Consider the following 19,555-nt stretch of genomic DNA (forward strand, 5'->3'; position numbering starts at 1 on the left):
GTCAGGTAAGCTTCAACATTAACCTTTCAGCATAAACTGTCAACTAATTCAGTCTGTGAAACATGCAAAAACAAAACCCATAAATGTCTGTTTGAATATTTTCTTTGATTCAATGTGCAATAATTTAATTCTCTAACCTTTTCTAACTTTCTGATCTTTTACAAACTGGTCTAAATTCAAATGTAAGACCAGGAGTTTAGATGCTTGCTTTGCAGCCTCTGGTAATTGTACTGTATAATTACAGTTAGCAAAAAAAACAACAAAAAAAAACAAAAAACAGGGGTAACGTGCAATTATCCTCAGCTTGAAGAGACAGTGTTTGTGTACATCTGGGTACTTATATCTGTCTGAGTGGGACGGGAGTTTTACCTCGGTCTGCTCTGGACCTTTTACTTTCAAGCGAGTAAAAAATGACACATGATCATATTAAATGAGTAATAAAGAAGTAAGTGATTTGAAGGACCAGCATGTTGGAGCAAACGTACAAACTATGATGAAAATGGTGCCCAAATTTCTGTTTACTGGTATATGTTAATTTTCCAGTAAGATGCTTCCATCTTATATTTTTTAGCTTTCAAAGTTTTTTTATCATGGAGAATGCTCAATTTGGAAACATTAGGGTTAAAGTTTAGATATGGAATCGCAAATTATAGATTCCAACTATACACACATACTGTCTTTACCAGGAGGCAGGTTTTCCACTTTATAATGGCATTCTTTGTTTTCCCACACAGATTATTGCCCTGCTCTTCTTCAAGATTCTTAGCTCACCCTCAAAAAGTTGGCGCTTGCTTGCAAATGTGCTCTGCAGTGTGTCTGCGCTCAGACATGGGAGACATTTGGAAAATCTTTAGAGCTATGAAGAATTTGTGGCTTTGATTAAAAGAATTTACTGTATTTCATTCCCTCGAAATCAGGCCAAGAAGAGCCAGACATTTCTCTACTCATTGTATTAGTAAGGAGAGAAAATATTAAATTCAAATTCAAGGTTAGCACTTTCTAATGGGGAACCACGTTTCAATCTAAATTACACACAACCCTCCTCTATCTTTGGTTACAATTGTCCACTAAGTGCCACCGAATTAAGTTGTGTCATTTTGGGTAATTGAAATATTGGAATAGTGTAGAATAATGTGCCAATATGCCAGAAAATTATAGAAAGAAAAATAAAATCGAAGACTTGGTGTATTTTCTTCAACTCATTCTCTCTAAATCTTGTTTCAGTTGATCTCCATGTCCTTTCTGTCTTCCTTCCTTAGTTTTTAAAAATTATAAGATAGAAAGGAGAAAATGTTTTGACAGAATTACAGTTATCTCCTTTTTTCATCAAAGCATATTTCCCGAGTCTAATTAAACTCAGAACACTTGTACATGCTATTGATTGATGCATATACTCCTGAAATGATTAAATTAAAAGTTTGACTTTTCATCATTTGACCTTCTGATCAAGTAACAATTGCCTAATCCCGACCTCTGGGTGATCGATTGGTTCATCTCAAATTTTTGATGAAGGTGACAGATTTAGAAACAGGAAATATTTCTTGGAGCGCATCATTGTTTCAGTGTATCAGTTCAAAGAAAGGGTACATTACATTTACCAACAGGCCACAGATTTTAGTTGTTTTATAATTGCTAAATAAAATGACCTTCAGCAATATTTACATGAATTCAAATAGTTTTGAAGAATTATGTCATCATAAAGGATAACCTAATCCAAAAACCAGAGACTTTTCCTCGAAGAGTGAGAGTTGAGTTTGGATTATGTTGAGTGACACATGAGGCAATCCACAGACTGGGCTTTGAATCCTTTTCCTGTGTTCAGCTTCACTCAGTTGGAGGAGCAGGTGTCCACTGGGCTGCCTGTCAGTCTGCAGACAAGCTTGTTTTCTATATGTGTGTTTCTTTGTGCATCGACTGTTTTTAATTAAATTCATGACTCCTCACTGTATTTTGCTTGTGCAGTGAAATTAGAGTAAAATATCTTTTTGTACCCTTTGTATTCTTTTGTATTTTATTTGAGTTGAAAGCTCCTGCATTGCTACTTCTTTTTGTTTTGATTGTATGAAGCTCTTCATCCAATTTTCAGTCTTAGTTCTCAACCATGAAAAGACTGTTGTCGCTGCTGCTTTCAACCCAGCATCGCCAATGTGGCTGCAAAACTTAGACTACGCAGCATTTCGACTACTCTGCCTTGTTAACAGAGAGACAGGGAAAGACAAACAGATGCAAAAACCCTCAGACATTCTAAAGGCCAGACAGCAAATTCTACACACTGATTTCAGTTCCATTAAATTGCCATTAAAAAAACTTTCAAAGACAGATTCTTCCCCTAATCAGTTCACTACTCCAATTTACTCTCATGTATTGGAGGTTAAACATTTCATTTTATTTAGTATGACTGAAAAGTACCCTTAACATGGAAAATGTGATTCTCAAGCTGTGGAATTTGGGCATAAAAACATATAGGAACTCTGTTGCATCTTCTAATCAAGTCAAAATATGCATGCAATATAGAAACCTGCCCATGTGATATTTGGCCTTATTAGTAAAACTTGTCAAAGATTTTTTATTGTGTTTTGACTAAAGTTGTAGATTCACTGACATAATATTTCATACATTTTCTTTTCAAATGATGATATGTAACCATTTTTAACATATATTATGGAATGTAAATCAGGTTTCCCCAAGTGTATTATAAGCCTGGCGGGCCACCAGGCTTTACGTGCACCCCCTCAGGTTAAGCAGTTCATTTATTTAAGTTTTTAAAAAATGTTTGCATTTCTTAAGACTTTATAGTTGATTTTCAGATATTAATTGTCCAATCTTACAATAACACATAGTTATCAAGTGATATTTTCAAATATTCTGTCAATTGTAAACAGTTTTAACTCAAAAACACCACTGAATGAATGACTGCCTGAGTGCCCAAACCATCGGGCTGAACAAGATTTCTGAGGGAAATCTTGAACAACCTAAATAAATTTCATTACTGCAGTTAATAACTTTATATTGCTGCATTATTAGTGCCATTTAACAATAATTAAATTCGAAATATTAGTTTGAGAAGTTCAATTCACATCAATTAACATCTTCTGTAAATGTGTAAATGTCTGGCACATTTACAGAAGATGACACATCTTCTGTAAATGTTTAAATGTCTGGCACAGAGATGTCTGGCACATTTACAGAAGATGTTACATCTTCTGTAAATGTGCCAGAATGAGCCAAATGGATATTTATCATCTGTTGTTTCCAGACAATGAGAAATTTGTCTTGCTAAGAGCAAATAAAAGTTATACGAAGCAATAATATTATGAGTTAACCATGCAGATTTTGTCGAATACAATCAATACCAAATGGCAAATACAAATAAAGGAAACTACAATACAAGTATGCAAAGTACAAGGAGTCGTTAAAACTATTACTAATGCATCCGCTATGAGTTACATATTTATCTTTTTCTGTTTCTTGAAAGTTTTCTTTCCTCCATTACGTTGTCTCAGTTGTCAGCCATGCCTGTCCTTTAGGCCCTCTGTATTTGGACTTCCATATGCAGTATTTGTTTCTAAAGCACTCAGACGCTTATCCTTTATAACCCTCGCTCTGACACCGCCCAGTCAGTCCCATAAGTAGGTGTCAAGTTCCCATAAAGCTTCTCCTGAACTTCCTGTCTGAGCTGCAGAGCTGCTCTGACATCAAAGCTCACTGTAGTAGTCACTCGAAGTATTTACAGTGACTTGGAAAAGTATTCATTTCCCATTTTTGTCATTTTACAGCTGCAAACTTCTATGTAATTTAGTGGGATTTTATGCATTTACATAAAGTGTGTGATGGTGAAGTGGAAGGTCGGATTAAGATGAATGCCTCATAAAACCTTTGACAAATAAAAATCTGAGAAGGCTGACCTCAAAGGTTTGAAAGAGAGCATTATTTAACTGAGGATGAGGTTCACCTTCCAACAAAACTACAGTTTTAGTTTTGTTGGCTTAAGTAAAGTACTGGTGTTTACGTAAAAGAGTATGCAGTTTGACATTTAAACGAGTATGCAACCATTTTTGTTTCAAGATGTTCAAAGCTAGTAGAGGCATTCTCCAAAAGACCAGCAGTCGTTCAGGCTTTGAACGATGGAGCTACAAAGCATGTGGAAAAATTTAAAGTATTATGTTTCCATCTTTGTGCTATTTTGTGTTCTTTCATTTAAAAAACACTCAAGATTGTGGTTGTTACCTGAGACTAGTAAGATGAAGAGGTATGACATTTTTTGCAAGACACTAACATATATTTATATGTGTCTACTTGACTGAGGCCAAAGATTAAGTTTTCAAATTATTCTTCCAAGAAGATGCAAGGAAATGTTTAAATCTTTGTTGGAAATTTAAGCTCTTACAGCAGCTTATGGTTTCCCTCTAAGACTTCAAGTCTTGCTGGCGAGAAACCTGATTATTTAATCCATCTAATCCATCTTCATATAGATGTAGGGTGGTAAACTGGAATTAAAGCTACGCAAAGCATTAACTTCTACTTGTGTCAAGCAACAGAAGTATATCCCATTTTCCTGTGGAGTTTAAACGTCCAAACAAAAGGCTAGAGGTTAAACCACATCCTCATCTCACAGCTGCTGGACCTTTAACACAAAACAATGGGGCTATTCTCCAGAGTTTCCCACTTTAACCTTTGATTACTTTTAAATATTGAGGCCTCAACATGGGAGTCGGAGGTGAATAAAGAACCAATTGGATATGGATTTGAAAGGTCAATCAATAACCAAGTGAAATGTGTGTGACAAGAAGACCATGGGTTGATTTTCAATTCAGTTATGGTGACGTAAATTGCTGAGCAAGCCAGGATATTTGTTTTGGAAGGTCATACAATTGAACAGGGTTGGGGACACCTGCCGTTTATTTGTTTGTTTGGGGCAAACAAAACCAGCTGACAGGATATTTTTCTGTTTTTCTTTCAGATATTTCCAGGATCGCCTACTACACAGGTGAGCAACTGACCCTCAGACACAATCTGAGATCATTCAGCTGCTTCATTCATTCATACATAACATAAAAAATGACATCAACTGGCTCAAGTGTTGTGGAAACAGATTTACTTGTTTCTTGCTAGAACTTGCGCTTGATTTGCCACATTTAAATTAGTACTCTATTTCTGCTACCTGCTAATAGTCCATGTGAATAAAGTGTAAAGAAAATGAAAATAATCTTTAAGAATAAACATAAACATGGCAGCTTGGACTCCAGATGATGGGAAGAAAATGTATTGGAAACATTTGTAAGTATGTTGAAGAGTACAAGGTAAAGATTTTGTAAACATAGATGTTCTCAAATGGATTTAAGTCTGTTGACTGGGACATTATAGCACATGAACATACTTTCATTTACACCACTCCGTTGTAGCTGTTTTCTTTCAGGATTGTTCTGCATTTAGCACTCATGTTCTCCGTGTTCTCTGACCTGTTTTCGTCTATCTGGTGAAGAAAGGCATCCCCACAGAGTCATTTCTGCGTTCAGTGTTTTCTTCCGCGTACAGTGCTCTTCATTTTGGTTTCATGCACCACCTTCTCGTACATCAGGGGTTCACAACCCACACTGTAAGATTATTTATTTTGGTAACACGGAACCATCCGTTCCTGTTTTTCTGTCGGTGTACTTGACACATATGAAGTTTTGCAGCTTGCAGGGAGCTGGGAGGGCAACATGTAGCCCTGATCAAAGTTTGTTATTGTAGTTGCGATCACTTCGGTTATCCAGCAGATGCTTTCCCTTAAACTATCAGTTCATGCAATTAGTTAAAAATGCATTTATATTACATCATTACTCCCTTACACTTATATTTATAGAACATCCTTATGATATCAACAATAAGTTTATCAGTTAGGTAATGAAGTTAGAACATAACAAACATAGAAGAACAGCCATGGCTCAGGCCAGTATTTGGGAAAATACCAAAAAGCATATGCATTTTATGAATGCTGTAAAGTTAAAAACAAGGCTTGAAAATAAACAAGCAATATACTGATCAATATGCTGGTTATTGATGCTCTGCACATTTTAGGCAATTTGCTAAAGATTATCAAGTAATTTTTATTACAGAAATGCAGTTACATATAATAAATAATTGTAAATAATAGTATAACTCCAAGTTTATAAGCATAATTATAATTATACTAAAAACACCTGATAACGTTAAAACAATCATTCTAAACCGGTGGTTTCCAAACTGTCAAGCTTCTGAATCAAAGAATACAACTACAATATTCTTTTATGTTAAATACCTTTATTAAATATGTTCAAAGTATAAAATCTAAGCAGAACATTTTACTATTTTTCTTATTTTAGGAAGTGCTTGTCTTTAACTTGAAAGACTTTGTAAGGAATATAATTTTTTTTTCACTGGGAAGTAATAATTGCAGACAAATGTACAGATCTTAGGTGATCTGTTTAAATTATGTACCAGATTGATAATGTTCTCACTCATGCTAAGAGAAAAAAAATAATAATTAAAAAAAAAATAGTTTTGGCTCAGTCCCAGTGGAGATCTTCCCATTCATGGCAACATCCGGCCCCTCTGACAAAAGGCTTTTAATAGCCCCCACCAGAACACACAAACCCCCAGCTCCCCAGAAGATTTTCATAACAATGGACTAAAGCCCAAGATGGACCACAAATTATAGGAGAGCTGCTTGTGCACACGCGCATGAAAAGGCAGAGTTTTATGGCTGCTCAGCTTGGCTGTCTGGAGACAATCCTGATTTAGGATTTTACAGGTTTGTCAATGATTGCTTAGCGATCGATGGAAGCTGATCCAGTTCTTTATCTGGGCTTAATTGCATGTTTAAGGATGCTAATTGTAAGAAAATTACTCTTTTCATTTTTTTAATACTTTGTCCCAACATTTTGTTCATTGTGTCATAAATTCTGTGATTTATGATGTAACCCTGGTATAAATAAAAGAGAAAAATGAGAATAAAATAAATTGGGAAAAAAGAACAGAATGGAGTTTGTTAGGTTTCGATATGACGGTGATGGAAACCAAGTAAGTATATTAATTGAAATATTTAGCTATGGTCTTTCAGATTTTTTGACATGACCATGTCTTATACTTTTTTTATGTTAATCATTTGTTGGTGGTTTGGAAAGAAGTGGCAAGAAATCGACTGTGTTTCTGTAAAATCTTGCGTTTATGCGTCTTAATTGTAAGCTTTTAAGTTATTATGTGGTAACAAAACTACAAACCCCATAATTAGAGGTGCCATCAATTATCCATAGATGAGCAATGATCTGTTTTTCTTGACTTGTTTTCAAATGCTAAAATTAAACATTTTTCCCTATTGATTTAATGCATAAGAAGTAAGAATATAAATAATATAAATACATCAACCAATAGTATCAATGCTCTTTTCCTTTGCGTTTAAAAAATAGGGAGATGCTGGAATGCTTAAATAGGAAAAAAAATTTGTTGTTGGATAAAAAATCCTCTATGGATAAATTTGTAAAATGACTTTTATGTGCTATAGCTTTTAGATGACAGTAAATGCTTTTAAATAACAAAAAATATTTTAATTGGCCAAAATCTAAAGTTTCAGGTCAGTCCTAAGGAAAGCCATAACCAGTCAGGAAGTGTAATCTAATCAGACCATCTTTACCCATGAAGGCATTGAAGCAATAATTGTTGGAAGGAATTTTTCCCGGGACATTCAGACGTTTCTGCAAAACAGCTCCTCAAAATTTAATTGCCATTTTATTTAGGCAATTAAAATAGCGAAAATTATTTGCTATCCGCTCGCAGCTCTTCCATCATAAAACAGTTAAAGTTTGATTTTTAATTATTGACTAAAACTCTTGTTATAAAGCATATCATATGCTGTAGGAAAGGTTTGAAGTTGAGCAGATTAGGTCATATGCTAGAAAAAAGCATTACTAATTTAAGTTGATAAACTTATATTTCATTTCAGTTATCAACTTTTTGTTTCATATTTCTTTTAAAGTGAATTTAAATCAAGATGTCTGAAGAAAATCTTAAGTTTTCATTTGAATTGAGATGGGTTTGCATTTCTAAGCAACCTGAACTCAAATATGTTCACTTCTGTCCTTTGCTAAATAAAGTAAACTTTTCTTCATGGAAAATCTGTATTTTACATTCCTTGAGTCGCTTTTATAAGCGTAAGATTAGAGATAAGCTTCATGAGCAAAGGTGGGAGTGTTCTTGTGTCAAATGGAGAGGAGCGAATTAGCATATTAATAGTTTTTAGCTCCTCCTCCTCCACCATCATTCCCCTCTGGATGGAGTGCTCCCATTTCTCCCTCAACTTTCTTTCAGTTGTGTTGCTCTGTCCTCGTTTTCCTCTCATTCACTTGGAAATAATCGCTGTATTCCTCCCCATTTCTGTCTCTGCTTCCTTTGTTTAGGCGGCTCAATCTGTCCTCTCACTTTCTGTTTCCAACAAGAGACGATAACTCTGCGTTTGTTTCTCTGAAAGCGCAGTAATTGCTGCTCCTTCTCTTTGAGCACCAGAAGACTGAAGCTCCTCTGGATCAGCAGCGTTTTGTATGAGCTGGATTTGCCTTTGTGTTCTCGATAAAGGAGAATTTTACCCCGCAACCTGGCGGCTTTATTCTCTCCCCTGAGCAACAGTTGCTTGAAACTTTCACAGTGACCAAGACGAGGGAGGTCAAGCACAAAGCGTTGTTTGAGTCTGGAATCTAACAGAAAAAAGACACTAAGGAGTAACTATGGAGCGGACAGAAAAGGAAGGGCATTGAAGTTTTGAGGGTCTCCAGGGAACCGTGTTGTTCTGTGTGACTTTGGATGAAAGAAACATATCAAGAGGACAAGTTTTGTTGAGCTGAAACGCCTCCCGGATTGGCCACTCTGGAGTATTTTTATGCTGTTTTCAACACTTTAAAAATGGGCCTTCTGTCAATTTTACTCCGTTGGAAGTAACATTTTGCAAACTGTTGTGCAAGAGCTGCTTTGCCCCTTGAAGGATGTATTTTTGTGTAAATTAGCGTTCCGATTATGTAAGAGCCTTCTGAAAGGCGTCTCAGGATCCTGCTGTGCTTGTTTATTTGACTTCGGTGCGTAGCGATGCGAGGCTGTGAAGCGCCGAGCTGCCTCTCCGTCCTCGGAGCAGACAGGCACAGGAAGGGGCAGACATGCGTTTCTATGGCGATGAGCGGCTGCAGTCCTTTCCCCTTGTGCTGGGACCGAGGTATGAATGAAATCTTCTCAAAGCACACTCTCAGGAACATGCAACAAGGAGCATGAGACCACTCACTGCGTGACACCTGACTCCATGGGAACTGGAGTTGGTATACCGGGAAAGCTACCAGTTCTTGCAGCAGACTGTGTGTTTGTATATGTCTGCTGGTGTGTGTGCGCGTGTGTGTGTGTGCGTGTGCACTCTCTCACCGATCCTCCCAGGTGCAATTACCTTCCAAAACGTATCCATTTTCTTCTAATGGAGGACAAGCACAGGAAGGAAGTAAGGGAAGCAGAACAATGAAACTTGAGGCAGATCTGAAGCTCTGCTTTCTGATATTGACGACAGAGCAACACGTTTATGTTTCCAGATGAAGTATACAGGAAGTGTGTCAATGTCAGCACTTCTTATTCAGGATAACATGGCAGCCTGTGGTGCATTGTCTGCTCTGGTTTATAGCTACAGTAGGATACTTGGCCCTGGCTGCGATTGCGTCGTTTTATTTCTCTCTGGTATCTTATTGTTCATTGTTTTTTTTTAATATTTCCAGAAAACAACTCTATTGAAGAATGGATACTTGCTGTACAGCATTTGCGTCACAAATGACAGGAAGGCCAGAGTAGGAAAAGTGAAGCGAGGAGGACTCGATGTGCAACGTTAGCGCTGGAAAAATCTGGAGTTGACAGTAGATTTTATTGTTCAACCAACAACTTATTTACGACTACCATTCAGTATTTGTATTAGAGTTATTGTGTTTTACACCTGAGGTTGAATTTAAACAGATTTATTTTTGTTCTGGTAGGGTTTTTAGAAAACATTTCTAAAGAAGTTATAAACTGTATTTAGTGGACCATAATGACTCTTTAAGTAAAGCGCCAAACAATAACACCAATATCCAAATTTGCTGTCTGCTCACGTACTCAGATGACCCCCGATGAAACATTCACGTCAATTAAGAAGTTATTAATTTTATGAGTTCAACTTTTGAAAATTATAAAACATGCAAAATTTTAAAACTTTCCTTTTATTTCTTCCTTTAACTTACCTCACCTTTTTCTCTCTGAACCCTGCAGAATATGACAGACACCTAGCAGCGGCAGTCTCAGCAGGGAAAACCATGGCAACAGCCTATATGGACCCCAACCTGAACAATGCCTTCCTAGCAGGCGCCAAGTCTCGGCTGAGCGCAGGAGGATCGGACCGCACCATGGCTGGATCCGTGGACAGGGTTCTGAAAGTCTTCCATTACTTTGAGACCAACATTGAACACAGCTTCTGGTCTTCCAACATCAGATACGGAGATGCAACTGATGTCAGGGTAAGAAACGCATTCACCTGTTAACTCCTGCAGAGAAGGCTTTTTGTTCTAGAAATGCTTTAAGTTAAGACATGTTACAGCTTCTCAGTGTATATTCCATAAGTTACTGAACCAGTAGCTCTAACATGAACCAAGCACAACACAATAGTCTTAGAAGTAAGCCCGAAAAGTACGTTTGAGGTTTGTAACTTGCACGGAAGTTTTGAAATTCAGCTTACATTCATTACATGTAGGTGGTGTGATGTAACAGGTTTCCTTTCCAAGACGTTAATCGTCCTATTACATAAAATCCACAGTGGCTTTCTTGTTGTCGGTGCTGGGTTTGACCTAGAAGTTACAGTAATTGACCAAAAACAAAATTAACTGTATACATGAAAACATTTGCAGCAGGCAAACTGTTGACAAGAATGACATAAAATGACTCCCATGATATTTTACTTCTAAGACTTGTTAGATGTTACTAACAGTTACTGTCATTCAAAGAGAGAAACCTTTGAGTAAAAGTAATTTTTTTTTGACATTGAGCTTGAGGCATGAATTCAAATATCACAACAGTTGTTTTAAGACAAAAGCAATATTGTTACCAGCTACAAACCTGCACAAGTAATCCAGTATAACACATCAGTCATATACAAACTAAAAAGAAGTGATCCATAAACTGAACCTTGGGGTATTTTGTTTTTTGAAAGAAGGGTTTAAAACATAACATTAAAAGTTAATACTCTGAAGCAGAGTTAAAAGTGAAAATTTTCAGATGTTTTTACACCAAGCTGTCAGCTCTGATTACAAAAACTCAACACAAGCAGCTTTTCTTCTTGCATGCATCTTCAGGGGACAATTTTTGTGTTTATTTAAGCTGTATTGAAACACGCCTTTCATTTGAACCATGACAGAAAGTACCTAACTCAGTGTGAATTGTTAGTGGTCATGCAGGATATTATTACTGCAAATATCCGCCCCACTCTTCTTCTTTAATCCCCATCTTCTTTGGTATCTAGGTCAGAGCCCTCAGCCCTTTTCATGGCAACACACATGGTTCTCTGAGCATTATTATGGACGTATGATGTCTGCCAAGTTGTTTGGGTGGGGGCATAATGTTAAATCGCTTGGAGTCAAAAATGTACACAAACACACACGCACTTCTTGACCCGAAACAAAATGTAAGATGTGAACATAACCACCCTAGGAAGTGTTTGGTGGAGCAGACATAAATGTTTGATTCTGTACAGATGTGCAGGTAGACTGAAGAAAAATGGATAAACAGATTAGTTTAGCCCTAGTTGACATTCCTACCTTCTAACTTATTGTCTCTGTTTCTTCATGAATGCAGGGGATCATCCAGAAGATTCTGGACATCAACAAGGTCCGTTGGACGTCATGTTTTGGCCTCCGACTCAGCAACAGTCAGTCCAGAGACCAAGTGCACTGGCTTCACCCGGATATGGGCGTGTCCCACATCAGGGAGAAATACGAACAGGCACGGCCCAATGAGGAGTGGAGGTAGGACAGGACAGGCAGGACAGTGGACTATGTGATTAAATTCAGCCTCATCTCTTCTGTTTGGGTGACACGAGACTAGTTTACTGAACAGTAATGATGTGGTGTGTGGATCACCTGTGTCCAGCAAGACAAGTATGGAAATGACAGAAAACCCAAAAGGCTTACAAAGCAACTTTTGCAGTATAACTGAATACAAAAAGTTTTTTTTTTGTTTGTTTTAGCCTTGAGCAGGGAGAACAGTTTCTCTTTCCATCTTTTTGGCAACTCAAGTGAGTTGTCCAGGTTCTGTCCACATTCATTGCAATTTTTCTTGTACAATACATTGTTACATATTACATTTAAAATACAATTCTAAACAGGTGTGTTTTTAGTTGAGATTTAAAGGAAGTCAGGGTTCCTGCTGTTTTACAGTTTTATGAAAGTTTGTTCCAAATGTTTGGTCCATAGATGCTGAAAGCTGCTTGTCCTCTCTTGGTTCTGGTTCTGGGGATGCAAAGCAGACCAGAACCAGAAGACCTGAGAGGTCGGGAAGGTTGATACAACAACAGCAGATCTTGATGTATTGTGGTGCTAAACCGTTCAGTGATTTGTAAACTAACAACAGTATTTTAAAAACTATTCTTTGAGCTACAAGGAGCCAGTGGAGGGACTTTAAAACTGGTGTTATGTGCTCTATCTTCCTGGTTTTAGTGAGAACTAAATATATATATATATACACACACACACAGTGAGCTGACTGGATAGCTCAATATTCTTTTCAAAGAGGATGGATGGTTTTGTTTGTATCTTAAAAAGCACATTTTTAGAAAACCTGGACCTTTCCAATTGGATTTCTGCTTTAGATTGGCATGACTTTTATGGGCATTCAAAGTCACCCCACTAATTTACCGTCAGCAGTCTGTCACGCAGCACTCCAAAGTGGCTGATTTATTTTCAAACAGCATTGGAAGTATTGGTGTGACCTGAGTGTTTTTCAACCTTGTGTGTGGGGCTATTTACCCTGCATGTTAAGGCTGTAGTATATTTTCACTTTATTGTGGCAGTCTTAGTGCTAGTGCTGCTGTGAGGAGGAGACCTTTTCTTTGTGAACATAAAGACAGAGCAAGAACCAGATGCCTGCTTTGTCTCGCTAAGTCAACAACATTCTCTTTGTTTGCATCTCTGTCAATGAAGCTGGTTTACAATCCTCATTTGTATTCTTTCCCAGAGTGGTGATGTTTTTTAATGCGATTTGTCCTTAGTCCTTTTTGGTCCTTTTTCTGCCTTTTCTGATTTGTATTTAAGGAATAATTATTTCTTTCTTAAACTTGTGGCAGTTTCCTTTACTTATTCCCAACTAACAAGCATCTGGGTGTTGGCACATTATTTATTATTGGCAATCTTACATTTGCATAATTAAATAGAATAATTTGTGCCAATCATTCCATCTTTTCTTCTGTAAAAAGTGCTTAAGTTTTAGGTTTTGCCTTCTTGTCCTGTAGGTATGAGCTAAGGATCCGCTACCTCCCTAAAGGCTTCGTCCAGCAGTTTACAGAAGACAAACCTACACTCAACTACTTCTACCATCAGGTAACCAACAACAACATCAAGATAGATATTGTGCATTGAACTTTTTCACATTTTGTCACATAACAGCCACAAACCTCAGGATTTTATGAAATCAATGCAAAGTAATGCATAATTATGAACCTATGGGCAGATAATGCAGAATTTCCACATGTTTTTAGAAATAAAAATCTGCTGTTTTCTGTCCAGAGGACAGATAGTGACAGCATTAATCAGAGATGCAACCAAAAGAAAGTTTGTAACTCTGGAGGAACTGCAGAAATCCACACCTCAGGTGGGAGATTGTTGACAAGACAGCTATTAGTTTGGATACAAAAATGGCTTTTATGGGAAAAGAAATGTGTAAGAAGACCTGTTTGCATTTTGCCACTTGGACTCAGCAAACATGAGGAGCTTATCAGCACGCAAAACGCTTAGTGCAGCAAAATAAACTAACACTTCAGATAACCAGAAACGCACAGTCCTCATTTGAAAACTTTTCAATGGGACCATCATGCCATTCTTCAACAGGGACAGGGAAGGTGGGTGGAGTTTAATGCAGAGCAAGCTGGAAGAAAGTCTGTTGAAAGCTGCAAAAGTGTTCATTTTCCATCAGGACAACCACCCTAAATATTCAGCCAGATATATAATGATATGAAATCAAAGTAGATTCTTTAGTTAGAATGATCTATTTTCATAAAATCCAAATCCATTTCACTCAGCTTTACATTTGCAATGTGACAAAATGTGAAAAAAGTTCAAGGTTTGTAAAAAATTTTTGCAAGGCGATGTAGGTTTTGGTTGTTGGCCACCAGCACTGCGGCATATGGCGATGCTGGAAGAATGTCTGTTTGGTTTCAGATAATTTGGGTCAGTAAAACTTGTGGGAGAAACTCGATTCCAAGATAAAAAGCGCTGGATATTTATGTTTCTTTCAGGTGAAAAATGACTACATGACACAGTTTGGAGATCAGGTGGAACAAGATGTAGCGCTCAAGCTGGGCTGTCTGGAAATCAGGTAAAAAAAAAAAAAAAGCCCTAATAATTATAAAGCGATTCCTGATGACAAAAAGCAGCAGTATTCTTCACTAAGTTTCAATTTGGTTTGCTGGAATCGTTTCCATGTCAGTCGGTCTGCCTCTGAGCTGCACTAATAACTCATGCCAGCATTAGTCAGTGTGTGTAATTCATTATTCAGAGCAGCAGACGTTTCTTTTTCAAATAGGACATCAGTGAAGTTTTGTGTTTGTCTTCTCTTCAGACTGAATATAGTTTAAGATGTTCATTTAAAGTAAAATAGTTTTTTTTTATTGCCAACTAATGCTGTCAATTATCTGACTGTTCTTATTCTGGTGTCCCACTTGTTTCGCTTCCAGGAGGTTCTTCAAAGAGATGAGAGGAAATGCTCTGGACAAGAAGTCCAACTATGAACTACTAGAGTAAGTGTTTCTCCTTTGTCTCTGTGCCAAAATAACAGAAGTAGAACCCAGAAATGTGTTTCTTTGCTTCCCCCAGCACCTTCAAGTATGTCCAAATAAGCATGTTTCTGCATAGAAAACATATTTGGGAATTAAGTAGCAACAGTTGTTTGAACTGAAGGTCATTATTAGTTTAAAAAAATGGCACATAAATGTGGAAGTGTTAAATCTTTAAATCAGCTGCAGTCAGACGGTGAAGAGAAAACTTCCTGAACGCTGTCAGAAAATGTTTGCCTTCATGTTTGGTTCTCCTGTTGTCCCACTTTGGGCTCTTTGGTCGGTGACTGTGAATGAAGAATTAACAAAGTGAGGTCTAAATTAGGCCCGGCTCTGACGGGTTTTGATTCTAATGAGCTCCTCACTTGCATTGAAAAGTTTCCCTTTGAACCTCTGCCTAACGAGCTTTCCAATTAACAGAGAAGAATGTCCGCTGTTTCTTCACCAGCTCACGTTGTCACTTTGTGTTCTCGCCGTCCTTCTGCCTGTTTTTTTCTCCCAAGCTGCTCCTCTTTTGTTTCGTCTCTGTGTCCCTTGCTGTCTGTCTCTCTGTTGATTTGAAAAATATGTAGTGTCATACATATTTTAAACAAGCAAGACAGAAGAGAGGAAGGGCTGACAGTTGGCCAATAGGGACTGTTAGGTCCTTGTTTAATAGTTGAAGACAGAAATCTTCCTTTTCTATTTGGTTTTTTGTGATGCTGCTTGCTTCAGTCGGTCTTTATCCACACATTTAAATTAATTTGAAAAAAGGTTTTCTATGTTGATTACATAAAATGGTATCCTCCTTAATTGTCTCATTAGACATATAGTGATTTTAAACCATACCTAACACTTTCTAAAGCCAGACTTCCTTCTAATATTTAAAGTGGAGTCCTTGGATTTGGGTCCTTGGATCTGACTACAGCAGCATAAATAGTCTGTGGTTAAAAAAATGATAGTTGTTCATAGAAATACTTTCTCCCAGCAAATAAATAGTTTCTGAAAGCCATCACTTTTAAGTAACAAGAGAAGACCTGAGCTATATTGTCCTACATTTGATAATGAACTGTACATACCAAGTTTTCAGATCATAGCTTGTTGTCAATCACCATGTCGATACTGAAGTACAAATTTCCATCTGTCAGACTTTACAGACATCAATTCTGTTATTAATATAAATAACTAATCAACACTCAGCTTTCTAGATTTTCTTGTCCTGAAACAAGTATTTTTACGCTTGTTTGTGAAGAAACAGAAATTGGCTATGAATGTCTGATCAGTGCAGCTGTTTATATCTGAATGATTCATTAGTTTAAAAATATCCAGTGAAAATGGTCCAAACCAACTACAAATAATTGATCTATCTTTATTTTCAAAGTCCTCACTAATACTGAACTAGCTCAGGTGGCTAATAAGCAGAAACTCCATTAAACCTGCTTTGCTTGTCTTCTGTGACACTGAGACAAGAACAGGTTTAACCCAGTAATGGGATATTTGCTCATACTTTTTATGATGCTAGAAACCTTAAGATGGAGTTTAAAGTTTGATAGAAACAATCCGCTAATGCGCCCAGCTCTACGGTGAAAAACAGGTCTTTCACGTTTGTCTCTGGTTTTTTGGCCGTATATTTTCCACACATTTTTAGCACAGTACTGTAATGATGCTGTTGTGTAATATTGATTGCGGAAGTGACCTTTGTCAGAGAAAAGATGATGTAACCTCCCTTGGCTTTTCCTTGCTCCCTCTTTGCTCCTTTCTTTCCTCCTTCTGGAGTACTCACATTTTCCTCTGAGGAATATGAGTCATTAGTTAGCTTCCTGCTATAACACTGCACATCTTTCTTGGTCACTAAGATTCCCCTTTCTCCATTCTGGCCTGCATCACTCACTTTCCCTGCAAATTTCAGGACTTTATATCCATTTTCAGGCTAGGATGAATGAACCCTTCCTGTCTTACCGTATCTCTCTCTCTAAAAGTGTCACAGCAGAGGAAATTTAGTCAGCTGAGATCAGATAAAGAGAGAAATGTGAGCCATTTAACATTCCTCGTGTGATTACAGCGCTCTGATCTCTGCTTCTCTCTTCAGGAAAGATGTCGGTCTGCGGCGATTTTTTCCTAAAGATCTGCTAGACTCTGTCAAGGTGAGATGGTTTGTCCATATAAGAAGAGGTGGGGCTCATATGCTTACACCTGCTTAAGCAGATGGGGGTTCTTGTATTGCTTCACAATGTTTGTGAAAGAAACAGACCAAATCTTTAAGCTTGATCTCTTGCATTGCATCTCAGCTGTTTTTTGTGTGTATTTCCACCACTTGAGCCACTAAAATAGTTTGTCTTTTTAATCTGTTATTTTTTTAGTCATAAACAAGAATATGTGCAAACACAAACACAATATCCAAACACCTTCTTGCCTGCAGCGAAAGAGGCAGAAAACAGTCAAATCAGAACAATAAAGCATCTATCTTGGCATAACAGAATGAAAGAATAGTGAAAACAATAAAACTATCAAAAATATTGTACATTTATCCCAATGTCTGGTTAGCAACAATGTGATGACTCAAGGTTCATTGTGATGCGTGGAGCTTGAACCAGTATTGCAACTTGGTGTTTTAATATTTTTTTCCCAGCGACCTGAAAAAGAATAAAACTCCCCTCAAACCTACAGCAAACAAGCCAGATTAACAGATGTTACCAGCTCCTGATATACACAGATAAAAACATTCTAAAGCCCTAATATATTATTTTAACTCAGGAGCAGGAATGACTAATTTAAAATGTAACAGTGAAGGTTTGAACTTGGATAGCTGAAAGATAATGATGATCAAACTGAAACAATAAAAAGTGTTTTGCATCTCGGCCGGCACAAAGCTTCTCCTTGAAGGTAGCTCCAGCAATGCTCCTTCACTTCCAGGGCTGTTTTCTGGACTAAATGTCTACCTGGATAATCTGCCTTTAGCCCATTATAATCAGTGGAAACAGAGGCGACTTATTAATGACCCCAACAAAACTACTCTGGTAGTTCCTGCAGTTAAAAAGCACCTTAATTATTTCACTCTTGACTCCCAGCATCTGGTGTTACAATTCTCCATCTGTTCAATTAGAGTAGGTCAGTTTCTACCTCATGACGCTGCTTCTAGGATCCCTCTAAAATAAAGAAAGTGTCCAGATCGTAACTTGTGGTATTTGATGTGTTGTCAAATCTTGGCTGCTCCTGTAAGGAAAAAAAAATATTTTTTTTTAAAAATCACAAAAATCACATTTAACACTTCTTCCAAGTGTTAAATGCTTGGAAATTTGGACAGGGGACAAAGGTGTTTTTGTTTCTTCACTTTTGAAGAAAGCAGTGGTCATGTTCACTTAGTAATAAATTTAGTAACCAATTAAAGAGTTTTCATTGAAATATATTTCAAAATGGTATATTACTCAGAAGCGTGAACTGATGTTACCATGGAATAGAAGACTTGCATTTGTGTGTGTGCGTGTGTGTGCGTGCGTGCGTGTGTGTGTGTGTTTGCATGTTGAAAGGTGTCAGTGATAAATTTACGGCACGTGTTTATGGGGAGATCTTTGTGCGTCTGCGTGTCTCTCGGTATTAAAGTCTCAGTGACCCGAAAAGGTCCTGATGTCAGCAGGCGGGCAGACAGATGCTCTGCAGAGGGAGACGGAGTCTGTGATGGTACACGCTCGTGTATGTGCGCACGTTGTGTGTGTGTGACCTTTGGGTCATGGTTAAACCCACTCATTCATTCCAACAATGAGGAGGAAGGGGGAGGTGTTGTGCGCAGCTTCTCCCCTGTTCTCTCCCTCTTCTGCCAGTCCAGCAGGCTGACTCTCCTCTCATCATCTGCCTTCATTCTTTACCTTCTTTGTCTTCTTGTTCACTAAAATTTAAGCCTGTTTCTTTCAATCATAAAGTTGTGTCAATTTAGCAAATTGTAAATTGATAAACATGGCATTTATTCAGCATGTATGAATAAATCTTGTGTGCATCCATTATAATCAACTAAACCGAATGACATGTGAATCGTTGCTTCTAATACTTTTGATCATATTATCAGTGTAAGGCAGATGAACTGATTCTGGTAGACTTAGACTAAAGTGACATTTGTGCTGCTTTTTAAAATTCACACATGTTCACATGTGTGAATATGTGTGGGGGTCAGAACAGGGAGGGAGCGCAGCTGTCTTTTACGTTTCTGTCGTTCACTCTGCCGAAAGGGAACCGTGGTCATTTAATGAGATTATTCTCCCTCAATAGACTCTGCTCCCACACGCACAAACACACACATTCAGCCCGGAGCAGATGGCTGCGGTAGTAAACAGTAACTTATGTTAGCTGTTATAAAGAGCAGAGTCTGTTCATTGGTATTGACAGCAGGTTTAGTGAAAATGGCCTCTCGAGATCAAAGTTTGAAGCAGCCGCGGCTTGATTTGACAAGCTTGTCGCTTTCGTCGGATGAATAGCATATTGAAATATCGTCTCATGGTGTTAAAGTGGCTTCATTAGATTGTTCATTTATTGTCATAG

General features: G+C 37.6%; 1 protein-coding gene across 11 annotated transcripts in view; it reads left to right on the top strand.

The window, feature by feature from the left end:
- ptk2aa (protein tyrosine kinase 2aa) overlaps positions 1-19,555 on the top strand; it is a 65,891-nt gene that overhangs the window by 14,798 nt on the left and 31,538 nt on the right. For 6 of the 11 annotated variants that reach the window (XM_055054006.1, XM_055054007.1, XM_055054009.1 and 3 more), the window contains exons 1-7: positions 8,321-9,217; positions 10,282-10,526; positions 11,857-12,026; positions 13,508-13,595; positions 14,510-14,589; positions 14,948-15,010; positions 17,115-17,169. In XM_055054006.1, the coding sequence (XP_054909981.1) occupies positions 9,094-9,217; positions 10,282-10,526; positions 11,857-12,026; positions 13,508-13,595; positions 14,510-14,589; positions 14,948-15,010; positions 17,115-17,169 (825 nt within the window). In that variant the 5' untranslated portion in view covers positions 8,321-9,093. Of the gene's footprint in view, positions 1-4,960; positions 4,988-8,320; positions 9,218-10,281; positions 10,527-11,856; positions 12,031-13,507; positions 13,596-14,509; positions 14,590-14,947; positions 15,011-17,114; positions 17,170-19,555 lie in introns of those variants that run through there. The other 5 variants (XM_055054014.1, XM_055054013.1, XM_055054008.1 and 2 more) reach the window with 3 other exon arrangements.

The sequence above is a fragment of the Poeciliopsis prolifica genome, unplaced genomic scaffold, assembly GCF_027474105.1.
Source record: "Poeciliopsis prolifica strain line A6 unplaced genomic scaffold, Auburn_PproV2 SCAFFOLD038, whole genome shotgun sequence".
NCBI lineage: Eukaryota > Metazoa > Chordata > Actinopteri > Cyprinodontiformes > Poeciliidae > Poeciliopsis > Poeciliopsis prolifica.